The sequence below is a fragment of the Gorilla gorilla genome, chromosome 2 (genome assembly GCF_029281585.2).
Source record: "Gorilla gorilla gorilla isolate KB3781 chromosome 2, NHGRI_mGorGor1-v2.1_pri, whole genome shotgun sequence".
NCBI classification, from domain to species: domain Eukaryota; kingdom Metazoa; phylum Chordata; class Mammalia; order Primates; family Hominidae; genus Gorilla; species Gorilla gorilla.
The window spans coordinates 69,591,823-69,609,231 of record NC_086017.1 but is presented as its reverse complement, the minus strand read 5'-3'; the positions used below and the strand labels follow the sequence as shown (position 1 = coordinate 69,609,231).

The window sequence follows — 17,409 nt, the reverse complement described above, 5'->3', positions numbered from 1 at the left end:
TATGATGAAATTGCTGGTAGGGCGCGGTGGCTCACACCTACAATCCCAGAACTTTGGGAGGCCGAGGCGGGCAGATCATGAGGTCAGGAGTTCGAGACCAGCCTGGCCAACATGGTGAAACCCCATCTCTACAAAAACTAGCCAGGTGTAGTGGTGCACTCCCGTAGTCCCAGCTACTGAGAAGGGTGAAGCAGGAGAATCACTTGTACCCAGGAGACAGAGGTTGCAGTGAGCCGAGATCACGCCACTGCACTCCAGCCTGGGCAACAGAGCAAGACTCCATCTCGATAAAAAAAAAAAAAAAGAAATTGCTAAGATCCTCTGCAAGCAGGGATCTTCTGTTTGTGCAATTGTGAAAAGTGCATTGTTACAATTGTTCTATTTTATTCTTAGTTGTTAATCTCTTAATAGATTAACCTGTACCTGTACCTGATTTATACATTCAACTTTATCATAGGTATGTGTATGTGTAGAAGAAAACAGAGAGCATACATAGGGTTCAGTACTATCCATGGTTTCAGGCATCCACTGGGGGAAGAAGGGGGATTCCTATACTGGTATCAGATACAGCAAGCCGAGAGGATAGGAAGATGGATGTTACTCTGATTGGGCAATATGGGGACTAGACAGGAAGATTTTGTTTTTACCAAGTTTGATATTGTTTAGGGCTTACTATTATTTGAAAAGCAAAGAACTACTGGGCGAGTGCAAATTATTTCTCTACTGAACCCTGGGAGTCAGGCTCTTGCCACAGTGGGATTTTCGTCTGACATATCAGACCCAACTGTTGGGCAAAATCATTCTGATCCCTTACAAGGTTGAGAAGAAAATCATAGCAATGGGGTGTCCTAAGAATATCAACCCCTTAGTAGCTCCTCACAGCCCAGTTCCAGGCTCCTGTTCTTCAGCTGTCCTGATGTTGTGTTGTAAGAAAGTTCTAGGCCGAGCACAGTGGTGCATGCCTATAACCCCAGCACTTTAGGAGGCGGAAGCGGCTGGATCACTTAAGCCTGGGAGGTTGAGGCTGCAGTGAGCTGGCCACTACACTCCAGACAGGGTGAGACCTTGTCTCAAAAAAAAAAAAAAAAAAAAAAAAAAATTACCTCTAAATGGTGGCTAATCAGGGAGCAGTGTTGCAGGTCCAGGAGGCAGTGTCTGGGGTTGTTTTTCTCAGATACACATTTGAGGACAGAATTACTGATGGTCTCCCTGACAGGAGGTGACTACCTTTGATGTTTTAATTGAAATCAACTCTGCTCAGGACCTGGAGCTGCAGTTGCTCTTTGCTGAGATGCTCCTAACAGGCTTTCAATGGAAAACTGCGAACTTTCATGTCTAATCAATTCCAGTGATTTTTTTTTGATGGCATGGGCGTACTCCAACAAACCTGAAATGCCCACCTTGGTTCCTGGAGGTTTTATAGGGTACATAGTATGTTCCAAAGACTATTCATAATGCAGTTAGTGGAGTAATATCTGGTCCAAATTATGATGCTAGCAAAGTCTCATTTGCTGCTTTGGCAATCGGCTTGACAATGTGATACTTCAATGTATAATTGGATAAGCAATTGGGTTCTGTTATAGTACAGTGGTTTGGCATAATTATTTTCCAGCACTGTGATTTTCTAGTTAATACTTACTTTTGGGGGTTACAAATTCTTAAACATCAACACTCTATACCCCTTGAAAATGGGATGCCACTAATTAATATAAGAGCTTATTTCAGCATTTTGGCCCCACAGGCAGCACTAAAAATACTTGCTTTTACTCAAGCAAGTTATGCTTAAGTCAAAGCTTTGGCAACTAATCAAATGATTAATGATCCACTGATTACTTGAATTTCTGTTCAGAAAAGGAGGAGGAACTGGGCTTTTGAACTTTCACAGTGAGCAGAAGGACCTGAAGGTAATTTGTTTGCACATAGATATCCCACAGTCTAGTGCTTAGTCCAAGGCTCCAGCTCACAGGATAGAAAAGGGAAGCAATGAACATATTTTTATACTAAGTAATATTCAAAGAACTTCAGCGTTCTAAGGTATCACAAGTGGCAGGCAGAGGTTTATGGTCCAAGACCATTTTCTGCCTCAAGTGAAAGCAACTGGTGATTCACTGGGCCACCAAGAAAGTCCAGCGTGGGCGCCAGTCTGCTCAGTAACCAGCACATAGACAAAGGAAGCTCCATGTCTGGCAGGAAACATGTACTGAAAGGACAGTGGCAGGGAGGTGCCAGAAGCATGAAAGCATCCAGAATCGTGAAATATGACTCGATCAGAATGGTCCAGGAAGGCTTCTCGGGAACTTTGAGAAGTGAATGATGGAAGAGAGGCAGAATGGAGATTGGGCAAAAACTGAGTGATTTTCACACTAGTTCAGAGCAATCTTGGCAGGGAAGCCAGGATCTCTGTGTGCTTTACAGACAAGCACCAGGGAGAAAGCTGCCAGATGACAAGGTCCATCTATAGTGAGGGGCCAAGTCCTCTCACTTAGTGGCCATGACGCTAACTAGCCTATGGGGCAAATGAGCCCCCTCTCCTCATCCATACTGCCCCCTCTCCCAAACTTTCTCTTCTGATTGTTGCCATCACTTTCTCCCTTTAATTCATTATCCTTCCAGGACATTCTTTATGAGCAATTATTATAGTCCTTTTACTTCCTTGCCTCTGATCCTTTCATATCTTCTCATCACACCAAAAATAAAATCCAAACTTCTCAGCCCTGCCCACAGGGTGCAAATGATCTGCCATCCCCCCAAGTCCTCTCTCTCTCACTCTTCCAGCCTGTTACCCAACCACCACACTTCCTTGAAGGTCTGCACTTGCTGTTCTTTCTGCTTGAAATATTCCTTCCTGCCCCTTTACTTAAATACTCATTATTCACACCTCAACTTATATGCTACATCTTCAGTGAAGCCTTCCTTTAAAAGCCTGCCCTACCCAAAGTTCTACCATCCCCTATACCATTTTTTGACGGAGTTCTTATAACATGAAATTATTTTGACTCCCATGCATCCATGAAAAATGAAGCTTTCTAGAACTCAGCCCAGTAGAAACTGCCACCCACAAGCGTTAAAGGCCAATGCATCACCCTCACATCTTGAGTCACCCTTTCCCACCTCAGTTGTACTTCCTTCCCCAGGGGCCATTTCTCAAGCTGTTAATGCCATATTTTCACACCATTTCATTTCATATATTTTTAAAATTGATTCTTATGTTTAACTTAAATTTACTTTAAAAGGAGACTTGACATGATTTGTCATAAGTGAGAGATGTCCCTAAAAATAAATATGATCTAAACAAAACAATCTTATTATATTCTAGCCAGTCTGGATGGCTCTTCTCTTTCTCTTAGAGGTGTTGTTGATGCCTTATCAAGGACATACTAGTCCACTGAGACTTTATTCTTGAACAGTCAGAGGGACTGAAAGATCACTGAAAAGGGAATAAGTTTCTCTCAGTAAGATTCAAAGCTGTTTGCAGCTTTGCATTTGTAGGACCAGAGACCATCTTTTAGACCCCTGTTGTGCGTGCCTATTCCATCTTTAAACAAACAATGGAATGTTAAGGCTTCTCAAAGTGGCAAATTTCAGCTCTCTTGCTAACTCTGATACATGTTAGTAGCTGCCTAGAAGCCAGGTCAGGATTCATCAGGGAACAGTGCTGTAATTAGCTGGTGAAGCTGACCATGGGTACAAGTTGCCTTGCTGGGGAACTGGTACTCACATCATGGGTTTAATGAAGCTGTTCCCATTGCCCAGAATTACCCTTTCTTCAAAATCTCATTACCATCTTTTAAGCCCAGTCCAAGTCCTTGATTTTTAAAAGTCAATCTCAGACCTGAATTCCAGCAAGAATTATTTTCTCTCCCCCTGCCCCAGATATTCCAAGAACACTTTGATGGAACTTCTAGTTCAGTAGTTAGGCCAGTATTAAATTATCTATGCATGAATCTGTCTGCCCTATTGCACGGTGAACCTGAGGAGGCAAAGATCTTGGGCTTATTTATCTTTGTATCTTTCATAAGACCTAGAACAGAGCCTGGAATATATCATGTGTTCATCAAACCTTGGTTGAATAGAAAGTAATAACAGTGGATCAGATCTAAAAAAAAAATACAGTTATTTTCCTTTTGAGACTTTATATAAACCCCTGTGTAAACAGAACCGTCAACCCATAAGAAATGGTTTATTTAAGCTCTCTGCTTCTGTATGTTGTTTTATAAAAGTGATAATAATGAAATATGTTTTTATAAAAACATCCAAGTTTATATTCAGCCGTTTGCTTCTGTAAGAAGAGCATTAAATTAGTTTTCCCCCGTTTGAAGACAATTTGGCATTTTACTCCAGGTTAGTTCCAAATTCTGAAAAACATTTAAATTATTGTGAACCATTCCTCCTACTGCATTCCATTACAGAACTCTAAAGATGTCAATAGCAAAGGCAGTTTGAGCAATACAGCAGGGAATTAATCATTACCCCATATACCTTGTGATAACACACTCAGTGCACAGGAGGGAGCACAGTGTCAAAATCGACACGTATCAGTTCTTCAATCAGAAATCCTGTTAACACTACCTTCCCCAAAAACCATTTCTAGCAGATAAAGTGGGATGACTGAAGATAGATTTTTTTTTTTTTTAAATCTCTTTTCAAAGCTGTGCAGAAATAGAATTTGCTTGGAGAGGCCATCACAGACTTCAGTCTGTTGAATGTGAATAAAGACTTTGGTTCAAGTTTCTGCAAACTTTGTCACTTTGGCGTGCAGTTTCCTCTAAAGAACAAAGCTTCTGTGAAAACCGTTTTGACTATTGTTGTTGCATCAGAAGGAAACCAGTATGTAATACATCAGCGTTGGTGTTGAGCATTTTCAGAGCAAGCAGAGTCACATTTAACTTACGTGACTTACCTGCAGAAAGGAGAGATGGAGAAATATAGTGCACTGAATCCCAGACACAGTCAGTTGGAAGTGCTGTTATTTTATGTACTACTATATGACACACTTTTGGTTATAGGACATGTTTTGATTTCAAAGACGTTAAAATATGAAAAAATGTGCACCTTAGAACTGGTGAACTAAGGAATTAAAATAGTGCAGGTTGATTTACGCTGCATTCCATGCAATAATAATAAGCCCTGGAGTGCACAAAATGATGGCCTTGAATTTTATCTTCCTGCACATGATCTCCTCTGTTTTTTCCAGGATTCACAGCCAGGCAACTTTGGGAACAACCTAGTTACCAAATGCAAGCCAAGTTCTTCCTGTGACACCTTTTTAAGGGGTCTGCTATGTTGAGTTGTCAAATAAAATACAAGAATCCCAGTTAAATTTGTATTTCAGGTAAACAACAAATCATTGTTTCATATAAGGATATCTCAATACTGCATGAGACATCCTTATCCTAAAACAAGTCACTGAGTGTCTTGTATTTTTGTTTGCTAAATCTGGCAACCATACTCCTGGGGTATTGACTACCTTTGACCTCCACCACATTCTTTCACCACAGGACCTTAGCTTTTACCATGAGAAGCCTCGATTAATACCTTACTCACTCCTTAGGACAGCTCTGAGGATTAGGGATTAGTGAGGGTCATTTTAGAGCTGAAGGAGGTACATTTCCTCCCCAAATTTGAGTGTCTCATTATAATAAGTTGTTTTGGATCTGAATTCTGATCATAACTTTTAATCCTTCTACAAAGTAGTTAGTTAGGTCCAAAAGATACAGATCATTGGGGAACCATGGAGATGAAAAATACTTTTACTCCTAGAAACAACCTCTGTGGAGTTTTTAGTGCTCGCTGTCATTAGGTCAGTGTTATTTAGCCTAAAAATAATGCTAATGACTGACAGTAGTAGCAGCAGCAGGGAATATTAAATACCACTTAACTATGTGTCAGGCATGGCACACCACTCTTTTTCCTACTCCCATTTTACAAAGGGGAAAACTGAGACACAAAGAGATTAAAGGAACTTTTGTTCTTCTCATTGTTCAAGCTCAGACCTAACTAACTCTCGCCTTCTTGGAGAGCCATTTTTGGATGATCCATAGATAACCTCTTTCTCTCCATCACTGTTTTTCATAACGTTTCTTTGTGAAACCAAGGTGATACTCAAAAGCCTTTGCAATGAGGCTAGCTCTATCCAGCACCCTTCCCATTTTGTAATCCCATCTCACTAAGAATCAGCCCTTTGGTGTCTAACCTCCCTACCTGGGTGCCCCAGGAGAACAATAAAGGAGTCTGTCTGGTTCAGTGTTCCAGTGCTAGGTCTGGCCCCTGGCATTACAGAGACAGAGCAACTGTCTTGTGTGTTAACAAGTAGTCACCGCCCTCCCCTGGGGGCAGCCAAAGTAATCTAGAAGGCTTATCAGAAGTGAAACTCCTCCATTAAAGTTCACCCACCGCAAATACTGCCTTGTGGATAAACTACTATTTAAGATCATTAGGGCTTTCTCTCCGTTAGCCAGGCAAGAAGTTGCAGCCACCAGGTTCTTGGGTTGCTTTAGGGAAATGGAACTTTACTCCAAGTCACCTGGATGGATCTTCTAGGACACAAGTCTTGCCCACCAGGGCCTTTCCCAGGCTCCCTATTTCTGCAGAGATTAAAAACATTCAAAAGCTCCTGAACTGCATCCGCATCTTAGTGTTGCTAAGACAAGCCTTGTAGGCCAGACATCCCATGGACAGAGCATAAATAGAAGAAAAGCAGTTCTAGGGCAAGGTTTGCAAAGGACAGCGGTAGTACTGTTGATAGGATCACAAGCAATGTGCTTAAAGGCAAACGGATTCTTTCTATATGTGTGTGGGCTCTATCTATCTACACACTTCTTCTTCCAAAAAGCAGTGATTCTCAACAATAAGTGCACCTTAGAATTGGCTGAGAAGTTTTGTTTTAAATCCCCAAACCCAGGCTGCCCCAGACCAATTAAATCAGAATCCCTGGGGTGGGTTTTATTTTTTAAAGCTTCCTAGATGATTACAGTGGGCAACCAACCAGGGTTGAGTGCCGCTGTTCTAAACAGAACCGCATGCTTCCATCTGGGGCTTTTAGGAGGGAAATCTCATAACTTTTAAAAGCTATGTACAACAGAGTTTTTGCAAAGATGATTAGTTTTTATTTATTTATTTCCTATTTCCCAAAAACTTCTAAGGGTTGGCACAATGTTGCCATCTGTAAGGCATATGACAATAACAGATGGTCTCCTAATAACCAGGAAGGCATTAACATTCACAGGCTCTAAATTATTTGGATTCATCTGGTATGATCTGTGTTGATGAGGCCACTTAATGCTTTATTTCTGTGTCTTCCAATGGCAGTAGCAGAAGTGGGAAGGCCATGTTTCCTGGGCTTTGCATGTCTCTTTGTCATCCTATTGAATTGTTATAAGATGGATTTATAACAGACCTCAAGGTAGTATCAAAATGAAAATTAGTTCTTGAGTAGAAGAATAGCAATCCCGTTTGCCTTGCCTGTAGCAACTGCAGCATGTTTGCCTCTGCAAGAAAGGAAATGACTTCTTAATGTGGTTTTCTTTCACTAAGGAGAATTAAATCTACATGGCAAAATGTAAAACCAGCGTGCTGGCAGCCAAATTCTGAAGGGAAGATCCATGACCCTCATAAACGTATTTGTGGGCCGGTTATATGCTAATGAGCCTCATTTAGGCTCGAACTTACCAGGAGTGGAAATATAGCTCAGCGGGAGTGCGAGGCTATGGTTCCCTCACTGTTTTGCCTTCTGTATCAACGTTGAGCTGCAATAAATGGGGAAATTTCTCCATCTGCTGCAAGCTGCCAGGGTAGAGGCCTCTAGGTTAGATTTAGAGTTTGGGGCCTGAGATAGCAAAAGTCATTTATTAGTTGATAGACTTTTTGCTGAGTTGGCAAAATTATTTTTAAAGGATCAACTTTTAAAAAGTCGATATTTTAATCGTTAAGTTGACCTTTTTCAAAATGGAGTGGAACAGTATCTGTGGGATGGTCTTTAGGGACACTGTAGATCCCTCAGGATGAATAAAAAGGCAAAAGTTGTTGGGGATAATACTGGCACCTACCCCACTACCTAGCTGGGTGATCTTTGGACCAGGGTATGAACTTCCTCAGAACTCAGTTTCCTCCACAGTAACATGGGGTTAAGTAGCATCAGTTTTATGAGTTATTGTAAGGATTAAATGAAATAATGTATATCAAAGAAATAATGTGCGCCTTTCACATCATAAATGCTAGCTATCATTGGTGCTATTAAATTGTCTCAATCCCAAATGACTTTTAACACATAACACAAAATACTACGCTGTGCATTCCCATGAAGAATGAACGGATAACCTGCAGCATTTTACAATGTATAGAGCCACACCCAAGAACAATAAATTTAGTTAATGAAATTGAATCATAATAGGAGGTTAAGGGAGAAAATTGAGCATTTCTAAGGAAGAGAGTTCTGAGAACATCCTCTCTGATAGAACTGAAATTGTATTCACTCTATATGTAAATCTGAGACATACACACAATTTTTTAAAATAAATATACCTGTAATCTGAGGAGGAATTTAAATGATTCAAGTGTTAATTTTGAGACAAATTGTTAATTTTTTGTAAGTTGTTTTCTCATTTAATCTCTTTTACTGTTTCCCTACTTGAAGCCTCTTTTAATGGAAATACTTATTACTTACTCAGTTCTCATGGCCCTTGTGTTTTTATCATAAATTTGGTTCACTGAACAAAACTGCTCAGAGCTCATGCAAGAGAGTCTAAACCAAAGAGAGTAGGAGGTAAACCACAGGCCACCTTGAAGGAGGGATTATGTGTTGGTGGCAAACTCAATGCCTTCAAAATCCAGGGAGTAAAATAAATGAATGAGGCCTGTTAAACATAAGAAAATTAGAAGAGTGTGGGGGAGATTATGGGAATGGCAAATGCTTCCCATTCCCCAACTTCATCCCAATCTGTAATCACCTGTATTAGTCCATTCTAACAGTGCTATAAGGAACTACCCGAGGCTGGGTAATTTATAAGGAACAGCAGTTTAATTGGCTCATGGTTTCTCAGGCTGTACAGAAAGCATGGTTGGGGAGGCCTCAGGAAACTTTCAATCATGGCGGAAGGGAAAGCAGGCTCGTCTTCTGTGGCTGGAGCAGGAGGAAGAGAGAGTGGAGGGAGGTGCTACACACTTTTAAACAATAAGGTCCCCCAATAACTCACTATCATGAGAACAGCACCAATGGGGAATTCTGCCTTGATGGTCCAATCACTTGCCACCAGGCCCCACCTCCGACACTGGGGATTCTAATTTGACATGAGATATGGGCAAGGACACAGACCTATATCATATCATCACCCCTCTCAGCCTCAGTAGATGATTACAAGATGGCAAATGATCTGATTATTTTAAATGTGGATTCTTGTATAAAGCCTCTCTATTTGCAAGTTTTAGCAACGGAAACAATTAAAAGATACACCTACTGGCCTCTAATTTTGTTCAGTCTCCCCCAGCCCCCCGAAATTTGTTCAAGGAGATCCCAAGGGCCCATGAAAGAGCCTCTTCCATTTTTTTTCTCCAAAGCTCCAGAAACATGACAAGGAGGACTCTCCTGCCTCTTGGAGATCAGAGGAGGAAATGGCAGCAGAAGCCACAGCTCTGCGGGTCTACTTTCAGTGACACAGGTAAAGACTGCATTTCGTCATCACCCAGACCCTTCCGTGGGCCTCAGGAAAGAGGCTGCACTCTCAGAATGGGGATGCACAAAAACACCTTCACCAACATCCTTGGGTGGTGGCTGCAAAGGACAAAAAGCTGGAGGGGAGAAAACCCTGGCCCTTGAGTACTGTATTCCCAGCCTCCCAGTCTCTTCCATCTCTCCTGCCTCTTCACTCTCTTCTTCCAAGCCAGTGCTCCCAGCCCACCACCACCTTTCTCCAGTCTTTCCTGCGATGGTGCTCCTCCAGAATCCAATGTTCACAAAGCAGACCTTCTGTCATGCACAACTTCTTGTTTAAAAGGTCAACCCCAACTTAAGGGTGTGACATGGCCCTTAGGCTCAAGTCTGTCTGCAAAGCCCTGTAAACCAGCTTTCTCTGCCTCCCTAACACGCCCCCAGGCAAACTCCTCTGCCTTCACTGAGTGGACTCTTCAGTTGCTATTTGGTAAATTGCCCTTCACGTTTCCCTTTATGTTCGGCTCCTAGGAAGCTCAGGCCACAGGGAAAAGTCAAGGCTTGATAGAATTAATCTTTATCTTAATGATGGCTAACTAACTGTTGAGAGATCATAGGTTTAAGACTCTGGTAGAAAGATAGCTATAGCCAATTTCCTTGTCAAAATGCTTCTACTCCAAATTTTTATGCAGTGTCTGAGGAACTCATGCCTAGATCTATCTGGCAATCTATATTATCCCTCCTAGTCTCAGTTCATATAGTAGACTGCTGGAATGACTGAGGGTGATGTGTTTGGTCTGTAAACAAAAAGTGTTAAAGAAGGCCAGGTACAGTGGCTCATGCCTATAATCCCAACTACTTGGGAAGCTGAGGCAGGAGAACTGCTTGAACCTGGGAGGCAGAGGTTGCAGTGAGCTGAGATCATGCCACTGCATTCCAGCCTGGGTGACTGACAGAGCAAGACTCAGTTTCAAAAAAGCAGAAGAGAGAGAGAGAGAGAGAAATGTGTCTATCTCTCTCTCTGAAATTTGTTTATAAATATAGGGTTACCATGTAATACTGGCATATATCTAGACTAAAAAAATTACTTGTTTATCTGAAATTCAAATTTAACTGGTATCTTGTATCTTTTCTGGCAAACCTGTTAATAAACTCCCATGGACCCCAGTTACAGATCCTCTCCTATAAATAGTTTCTTTTTCCTTTTTAGAATAATTCCAAATTAAAATTAGGCAATTCTTCATCTGACCTGTGAATAAATATGTTCATGTTATAAGTTGCAGAAGTAGAGCAGATACAAATAAAAAACAAAATTAGTGAACAAATGCTGGTAGCAATTGATTGGAAAAAATTGTATCAACCACTTAGTGATCATGATTTTTAGCTAGAAAACACATTCATTGTATTCTGATTTCACTTTGAAATGTAAGTCTTTACTGAATAGCTTTAAATATATGTGCACTTGGCCTTTCTCTCCCCAGCCCTCTTTTTTTAGAGTATTCTAAATAATTAAAGACCCAGACTACCTTGCCCCCATTGTTGTTCAAATATGGTGTTGTACTCAGATCCTTGCATTCTAGAAAGCTTATTTCATTCTCCCATGTCATAAGTTTGTCAGCTCTGCACTCAGTTGCCTGGGGGGATATGGCAAGTGCTATAACAGAGGCTGTCTTTCATATTTTATTTTGAACCTTTTCCACTGTTCACCATCTCGCTCTCATTTTTTAAGGATCAAGCTAGTTTACCTAAGAACATAGGCCTATGGGCATGACTACAAACCTCTTTCTGTTCCTCTTATGAAGGCCAGTATGTCATTTTAGAGTGCCCTGTTCAAATTTAAATGGGGTGACAATACCTCAGACTTGACTGCCTAGGTCGAATTTTTTCTCCTGGGTTTTCTATGCAGTGGGTATTTTCAGGTAGAGGCTAGAAAGCTTTAGCCTTTTCCCCAAGGCTTGCTGAATTGTAGGATTTTTGTCTTAGAATGCTTTTTCTAGACACTTTAAGAAGATTCAAACTTATTACCCAAATTTCCTGTAGGCTTTGTTTTGTCAGTTTTTGCTTCTGTCTTGCCTGGAGGCCTGACATCTCCTGTCTTCCAGGTAAATTGACTTCCCTTGTACATCTTACCAGAAAGATATTTACCCTAACTTGTTACACAAACTATTGCCACAGTACCTGTGGATTTTTAAGTTAACTAACATTTGTATTTCTCTTTAAAGGTTTTGTGCACAGACCAAACAAATCACCCTCAGTCTTCCCAGCAGTCAGATGTGGTAACTAAGACTAGGACGGATAATATAGGTTGTGAGATGGCAAACAACTTAGGGTCCTAAGATTTTGCCAAGACTGTCATCATCATTACCTGGAGTATAATGGGAGTAAATATACCTCCCTTTAAGGACAATGGAAACATTCTATTGAAACCATCCTCACAGGGTTAACAAGAATGACATGCTGGGTTCTGGACAGAAATATAGTTGTAATTAAGCATTAATCAGGCTGCACTTTGGCCCACTTCTTCGTAACCAAAAGTCCCAGAGCACCAGATGCTAACCATTTGCCTCCTCATTGTTCCTATAGAGAAGATTTCTGATGTTAGAATCATAAGGCCTTTGTTTGTTTAAAAATTCCTTAAGATGTTTTTCAGATCCTGAATTCCAGCAGAAGAGCTATTGCCAACCAGTTTGAAGACCCCCCCCCCCCCAAGAGGAACTGAATCAGCATGAAAATGCAGTTTCTTCATCTCACCATCCTGTGACTTCATCCTGTATTCTTCAACCAGTGATCTCTCACCTCGGTCACTCCAACCCCCTTAAAATACCTAGACCTAAACGGCTCAGACAGGCAGATTTGAGGTTTCCCCCTGTCTCCTTATTTGGCAGCCTTATGATTAAACTTCCTTCTCTGCTGCAACCCTGTGTCTCAGTGCATTGACTTGCCATGCATTAGGCAACAAACCTATTACAGTTACTTTTTTAAAGGAAATTCAATCATTGGATTGGTCCACCTGCTTATTTCTTCCCTTTTCAAAAAAAAATGTGTCTACATATTGAATTTTTATACATTAAGTGGTTCATGAAACCCCTGAAATGTGTTAGTAAATAGGGCAATTATGAAATATTTGGACATAGCTAGACTTTAAAAATTGTTAATCTGAAGTTCAGATAGACTTGGCCTTCTCCAGCTTTCGTGATTATTCCCTCAGCAGCAAGCTAGTCTTAGGCAGAGCAAGTTTAAAGACATTCATCGTGCTCACTCTGCAAAACTGCGCAATTCTCAACATGCACAGAGGCAGACATGATAGGGCTCAGCCCTGGAATTGCTAACAGTAGCCAACACTTGCTAAGAATTTATAAGATGTAGACTGTGTTATTATCCTGTCTTGCAAGTGATGAGAAAACTAAGGCTTAAGGATGTTAAGTAAGTATTAGTTCAAGGCCAATGGTAAGTGGCAAAGCTCAGATTTGAACCCAGGCAGTCCCACCCTAAAGGCCATTCTCTTAGTCTGTGTACTGCCCTCCTTGCTAAAAGAGCTCACCTCTCTAGCCACTTCCTTCTCCCTGTCCCATCTCCCCTCGTACCCTCCAAATAGTCTTCTTAGCCTCTTCACCTTATCTACTGGCCTATTTCTGCCTTGAGGACCTCCCACCTCCTCGCCTGCTGGACTTCCTTACCTGCCTTGTTAATACAACCCTGCCCAGCACCTGCCTCCCTGGTCACACTACAGCCAGGTAGCAGAAACCAAAATGGGCCTGGATTCCCCAACCAACAACTTTGTTCTACTTGCAAGATTTTCAGATCATGCTGAATCCTGCCTAGGCTACCCTCCCACTTTCTTTTCTTTACCATCTGACCACATGCCTAAACATGACTTGGGCGAATACAGTGGTCCCCAAATTGCATTCATTCCCATTTTGTCATGATTTTTCTTATCTTTGTGGACCACCTAGAGCCTTATTTACTTGATTCACTTTTTGAATTTTAGTATATCTATCTTAAACTTTATATTTCAGCCTCAAAGAAAAACAAGTACTACCTGTAATTAGAAGTTAAGCATAAAAATAAACATAAGAGAAAAACGATGCTGATGATTTCCAGCTCTGCATAGTTGCTTGCCTTAGCTACTAGGAGTGAGATTCAGTCTCTGTGTTAAAAAGTGAGGCTAGCCACCATTAGAGGGGCATTTAATTCTAGCACCAAACCGAAACTCTCTATTTGGCATATTCAGAAGGATTAAAGAGAATAACCTACTGAGAGATTCAATGTAGATCACTTAAGATTATCTTAAACAGGAATATGACTCCCAACTTTGGAGAAACAGCAGTGGAGGCCAGATCTTAAACCCAGAGCAAGCTGGCTTTAGACTTGCTTCAACCCTAAACCAGTACTCCTTTCCACCCACCCACCTCCCCCCAACCCCTGCAGGCATATCAAGAAGACAAGGTGCATGGGGGAAAACCAAAGAGTCAGCTTCCCTAGGGCTGATGGGTCAAATCTCAGTGCTTGCCTCTGACATTTTGCTTGCCGACAGTCTGTCTTAAAAACCAACAGGTTGCAAAGAAGAATGTGAACACCTATATCCAGAGATGCCCTATATAAGAATAATGACTATAAGAAAGACCAAAAAGCTGTTCTTGATTTAATGTTTGGGGTGGACATACCTAGTTATACGATTTGGCTGTTTCCCCACCCACATCTCATCTTGAATTGTAGCTCCCATAATCCCCACATGTCATGGGAGGGACCCAGTGGGAGGTAACTGAATCAAGGGGGAGGATCTTTCCCATGCTGTTCTCATGATTGATAGTGAATACGTCTCATGAGATCTGATGGTTTTATAAAGGACAGTTCCCCTGAATACGCTGTCTTGCCTGCTGCCATGTAAGATGTGGCTTTGCTCCTCTTTTGCCTTCCTCCATGATTGTGAGTCCATTAAACCTCTTTCCTTTATAAATTACCCAGTCTTGAGTGTGTGGTTATTAGCAGCATGAGAACAAACTAATACACCTAGCAACTCCTTGGTAAGTATTATTTTCTATATCTTCCTTACATATAAAGAATTAATCCTCAGTATAGCAACAGTACCATTAGGACAACAAAGGTAAACATTCTGAAACTATGTACTGACTCCTCAGCCTCTTGAAGCCATCAAGACACCAACATCAGATGAACTGTGTAGAAGAACTCTCTTTTTCTTCCCATACAACCCTCCAGGGTTATATGCACCTGCATTTTGGTGTTTTAGCTGCTCTCTGTATCCTTTGCCTACCAGAAAATGACTTTGAATTGCAGTTTCTTGAGCAATAGTGAGAAAGGGTTATTGCCTTCACCATGCACAAGGAGCTCAACAGCCCAAGGGTTGCTGAATGAAGCTGCAGTTGTCTCACTCACCATGTGACAGATCCTTGATGAGGCTGGCAATCCTTTCGTTCCAGGAATTCAGCGTCTGCTCTCTGCATAGGTGAATTTATGCATTTGCTCCCTACACACTGGACTGAGTTCCGGGATAAGGGATTTGCAATGGCTCTTTTAGTCTATGTTCTAAATCACATTAGATGACAGGAGACCTGCATTTCTTATCTAATGTTGCCTTCCTCCTGGAGGATGGTAATTCTTTATGCAGGTATTGATACTTGGATTTGCTGCCTCTATACACCCAAGCAGTTTTTCTACTTAATTTTAAAGCAGTGGCATGTGTCCTAGTGACTAGGGAGGAAGATTTTGCCATCTCCCCATCCTCCCCTCTCCCATTCCACATTAGAACTGAGGGGGATATGTTGTTAAAATATGCAAGCATCACCCCTAATTCTGATGGAAAGTCAGAGCAGGGCAGGTTTCCACACCCTGTTGTGTCAGCAGAGCTCACTTGCAATTCATCAAGCTCTTCTCTGTGCACGTCGTTATTTTATAGATAATTGGTTGCCTCTCATTTACTCATAATGGGACCATGCAATTTCAAAGCAACTGAGTCAGCCCAAAACAGCATTATTAGTAGTTATAGATGTACTGTCAAGGCAAAATTTCAACACTGGCGTTTTTGAAAAATCACCATAATTTCTGCCACTGGATCACCCTTATATCATAATTGTGGATAGTCAAGGTGATTGAGAAAGGACAGGTTTGCCTATTTAGCACATGTTCTGGTCTGTAAATGGTACCTTTTGAAATCTACCCCAAATCTCAACCACCTCAGAGATGTTCCACTGTCAGCACAGAAGCCTCTAATGAGAAAGGCCCAGGAAGCTGATCATAGTACTCTCATATTTTCTTGGGGGAAAGGTAGATTTTTAAATTCAGCTTCATCACCAATTTAATCTTAAACCCACTAGATAAACCCCATGTGAGGAGCTCAGTACCAATGTAAATGTTTCAGCCATCCCCAAGTTTCACAACAATTATGAAACTCTTTCAGCTGTTCCCAGATTGTTATGAAAATAGATTTTCTTTAGGATACAGGTACAAGAGAAGATACTTCTTTTAAGGCTAAAGATATCTTAGTGTGTTCAAAAAGCTCTTTGCCTGACAAAGGACCCATTGTTTTAAAAGAAGCCAGAAGGGAGATTTCAGTTGGTTTTTTTTCCCCTTCTTCTCCAGTCCAAATTCTATTGGATCTGGCTGCCTCTCCTCTCATTCTATTTAGATGATTACATTTCTAGAATCTGGTTTTAGTGACAGGAAATTAAATACTCTATTACCTGGATTAGATAAATATAAACCAACTCCCTGTGCCTAAATTGGGAATAATAAACCACAGAGTCATGGAAACTTTATAAACCATCAAATCAAATGTCTCAAATGATTTATGTTCCAACAACTCAAAAAAAGGACCATCCAACTACACTTTAAAAACCTCCTTTTGGAAACATTCTATAAGACAGTCTATCTACCCCATGGATCCAAAATGGATTTTTGGCTTAGTTTAGTTATTTTTAAAATGTTTTAACAAGACCCTACTTTCTCCAACATGTACCCAGTTGTTCAAAAGATTTCCTACAGGCCATTGATGGCTCAAGAATCTGCAGAACTCTTCCTTTGGGATTTACTTCTACTGGTAATTGAAAAATGACTAGTGCCCTGAAGTAATTTTAACGCATGTGAATCTTGAAACCACATGATTCATTACCACAGAGTCCTTTTCAGAAAAGTATAATCTAAATAGCCAAAGATAATTTTTTAAGAGTTTCAGGATTTACTTACTTACATCTTGCAAAATGGTAATACAATCAAATGGTAATACAATAAAATAAAGCCTGTCATTGTCACCCTCATCATTTTTATCCTCATCTCCAGCCATGGATAACTGCATATTAATCTGCATACTCTTATATAGCAAAAACTTTCTAAATCTTTCTTCTCCTAAGACGTTCCTTTTCTTTTTCTACTTGCTTCTCTCCACTCTACATAGTGTGCTCCTTTCAGTGTTGCCTTTATGTCTGTCTCTGCCTGAAAGGAGGGTGAGAAAGAAGACTCTTCTAGACAGTGTGGAAGGTTAATATGAAGAAAGGCTATGAAAATTCACATTTATAACCTTTGACCCCACTGCTTCATAATAGCTAATATTTATGCAATTCATTTGATCCTGTGCCTAAAATGTCCCTCAGCCACTTCTTACATAATAAATGCTCCATTACTTTGACATGCTGGGGCATCAATCAAGTATTATGTACATACTTAACCGGGATCATCAATACAGGGTACACTAGCAAAATCAGCTCTAGATTGTGCTCCTTCTGGCTTTAATACTTCTCTGATTATCTAAGAAG

At 40.9% G+C, this 17,409-nt stretch overlaps 1 protein-coding gene across 11 annotated transcripts in view; it reads left to right on the top strand.

Moving 5' to 3' along the window:
- The window catches only part of FHIT (fragile histidine triad diadenosine triphosphatase), a 1,510,123-nt gene extending 1,495,520 nt beyond the window's left edge, over positions 1 to 14,603 (top strand). For 5 of the 11 annotated variants that reach the window (XM_055383480.2, XM_055383482.2, XM_055383481.2 and 2 more), the window contains 2 exons: positions 9,553 to 9,653; positions 12,283 to 14,603. In XM_055383480.2, the coding sequence (XP_055239455.2) occupies positions 9,553 to 9,653; positions 12,283 to 12,362 (181 nt within the window). In that variant the 3' untranslated portion in view covers positions 12,363 to 14,603. Of the gene's footprint in view, positions 1 to 9,552; positions 9,654 to 12,282 lie in introns of those variants that run through there. The other 6 variants (XM_055383488.2, XM_055383483.2, XM_055383485.2 and 3 more) reach the window with 4 other exon arrangements.
- The last annotated feature ends 2,806 nt before the right edge of the window (positions 14,604 to 17,409 follow it).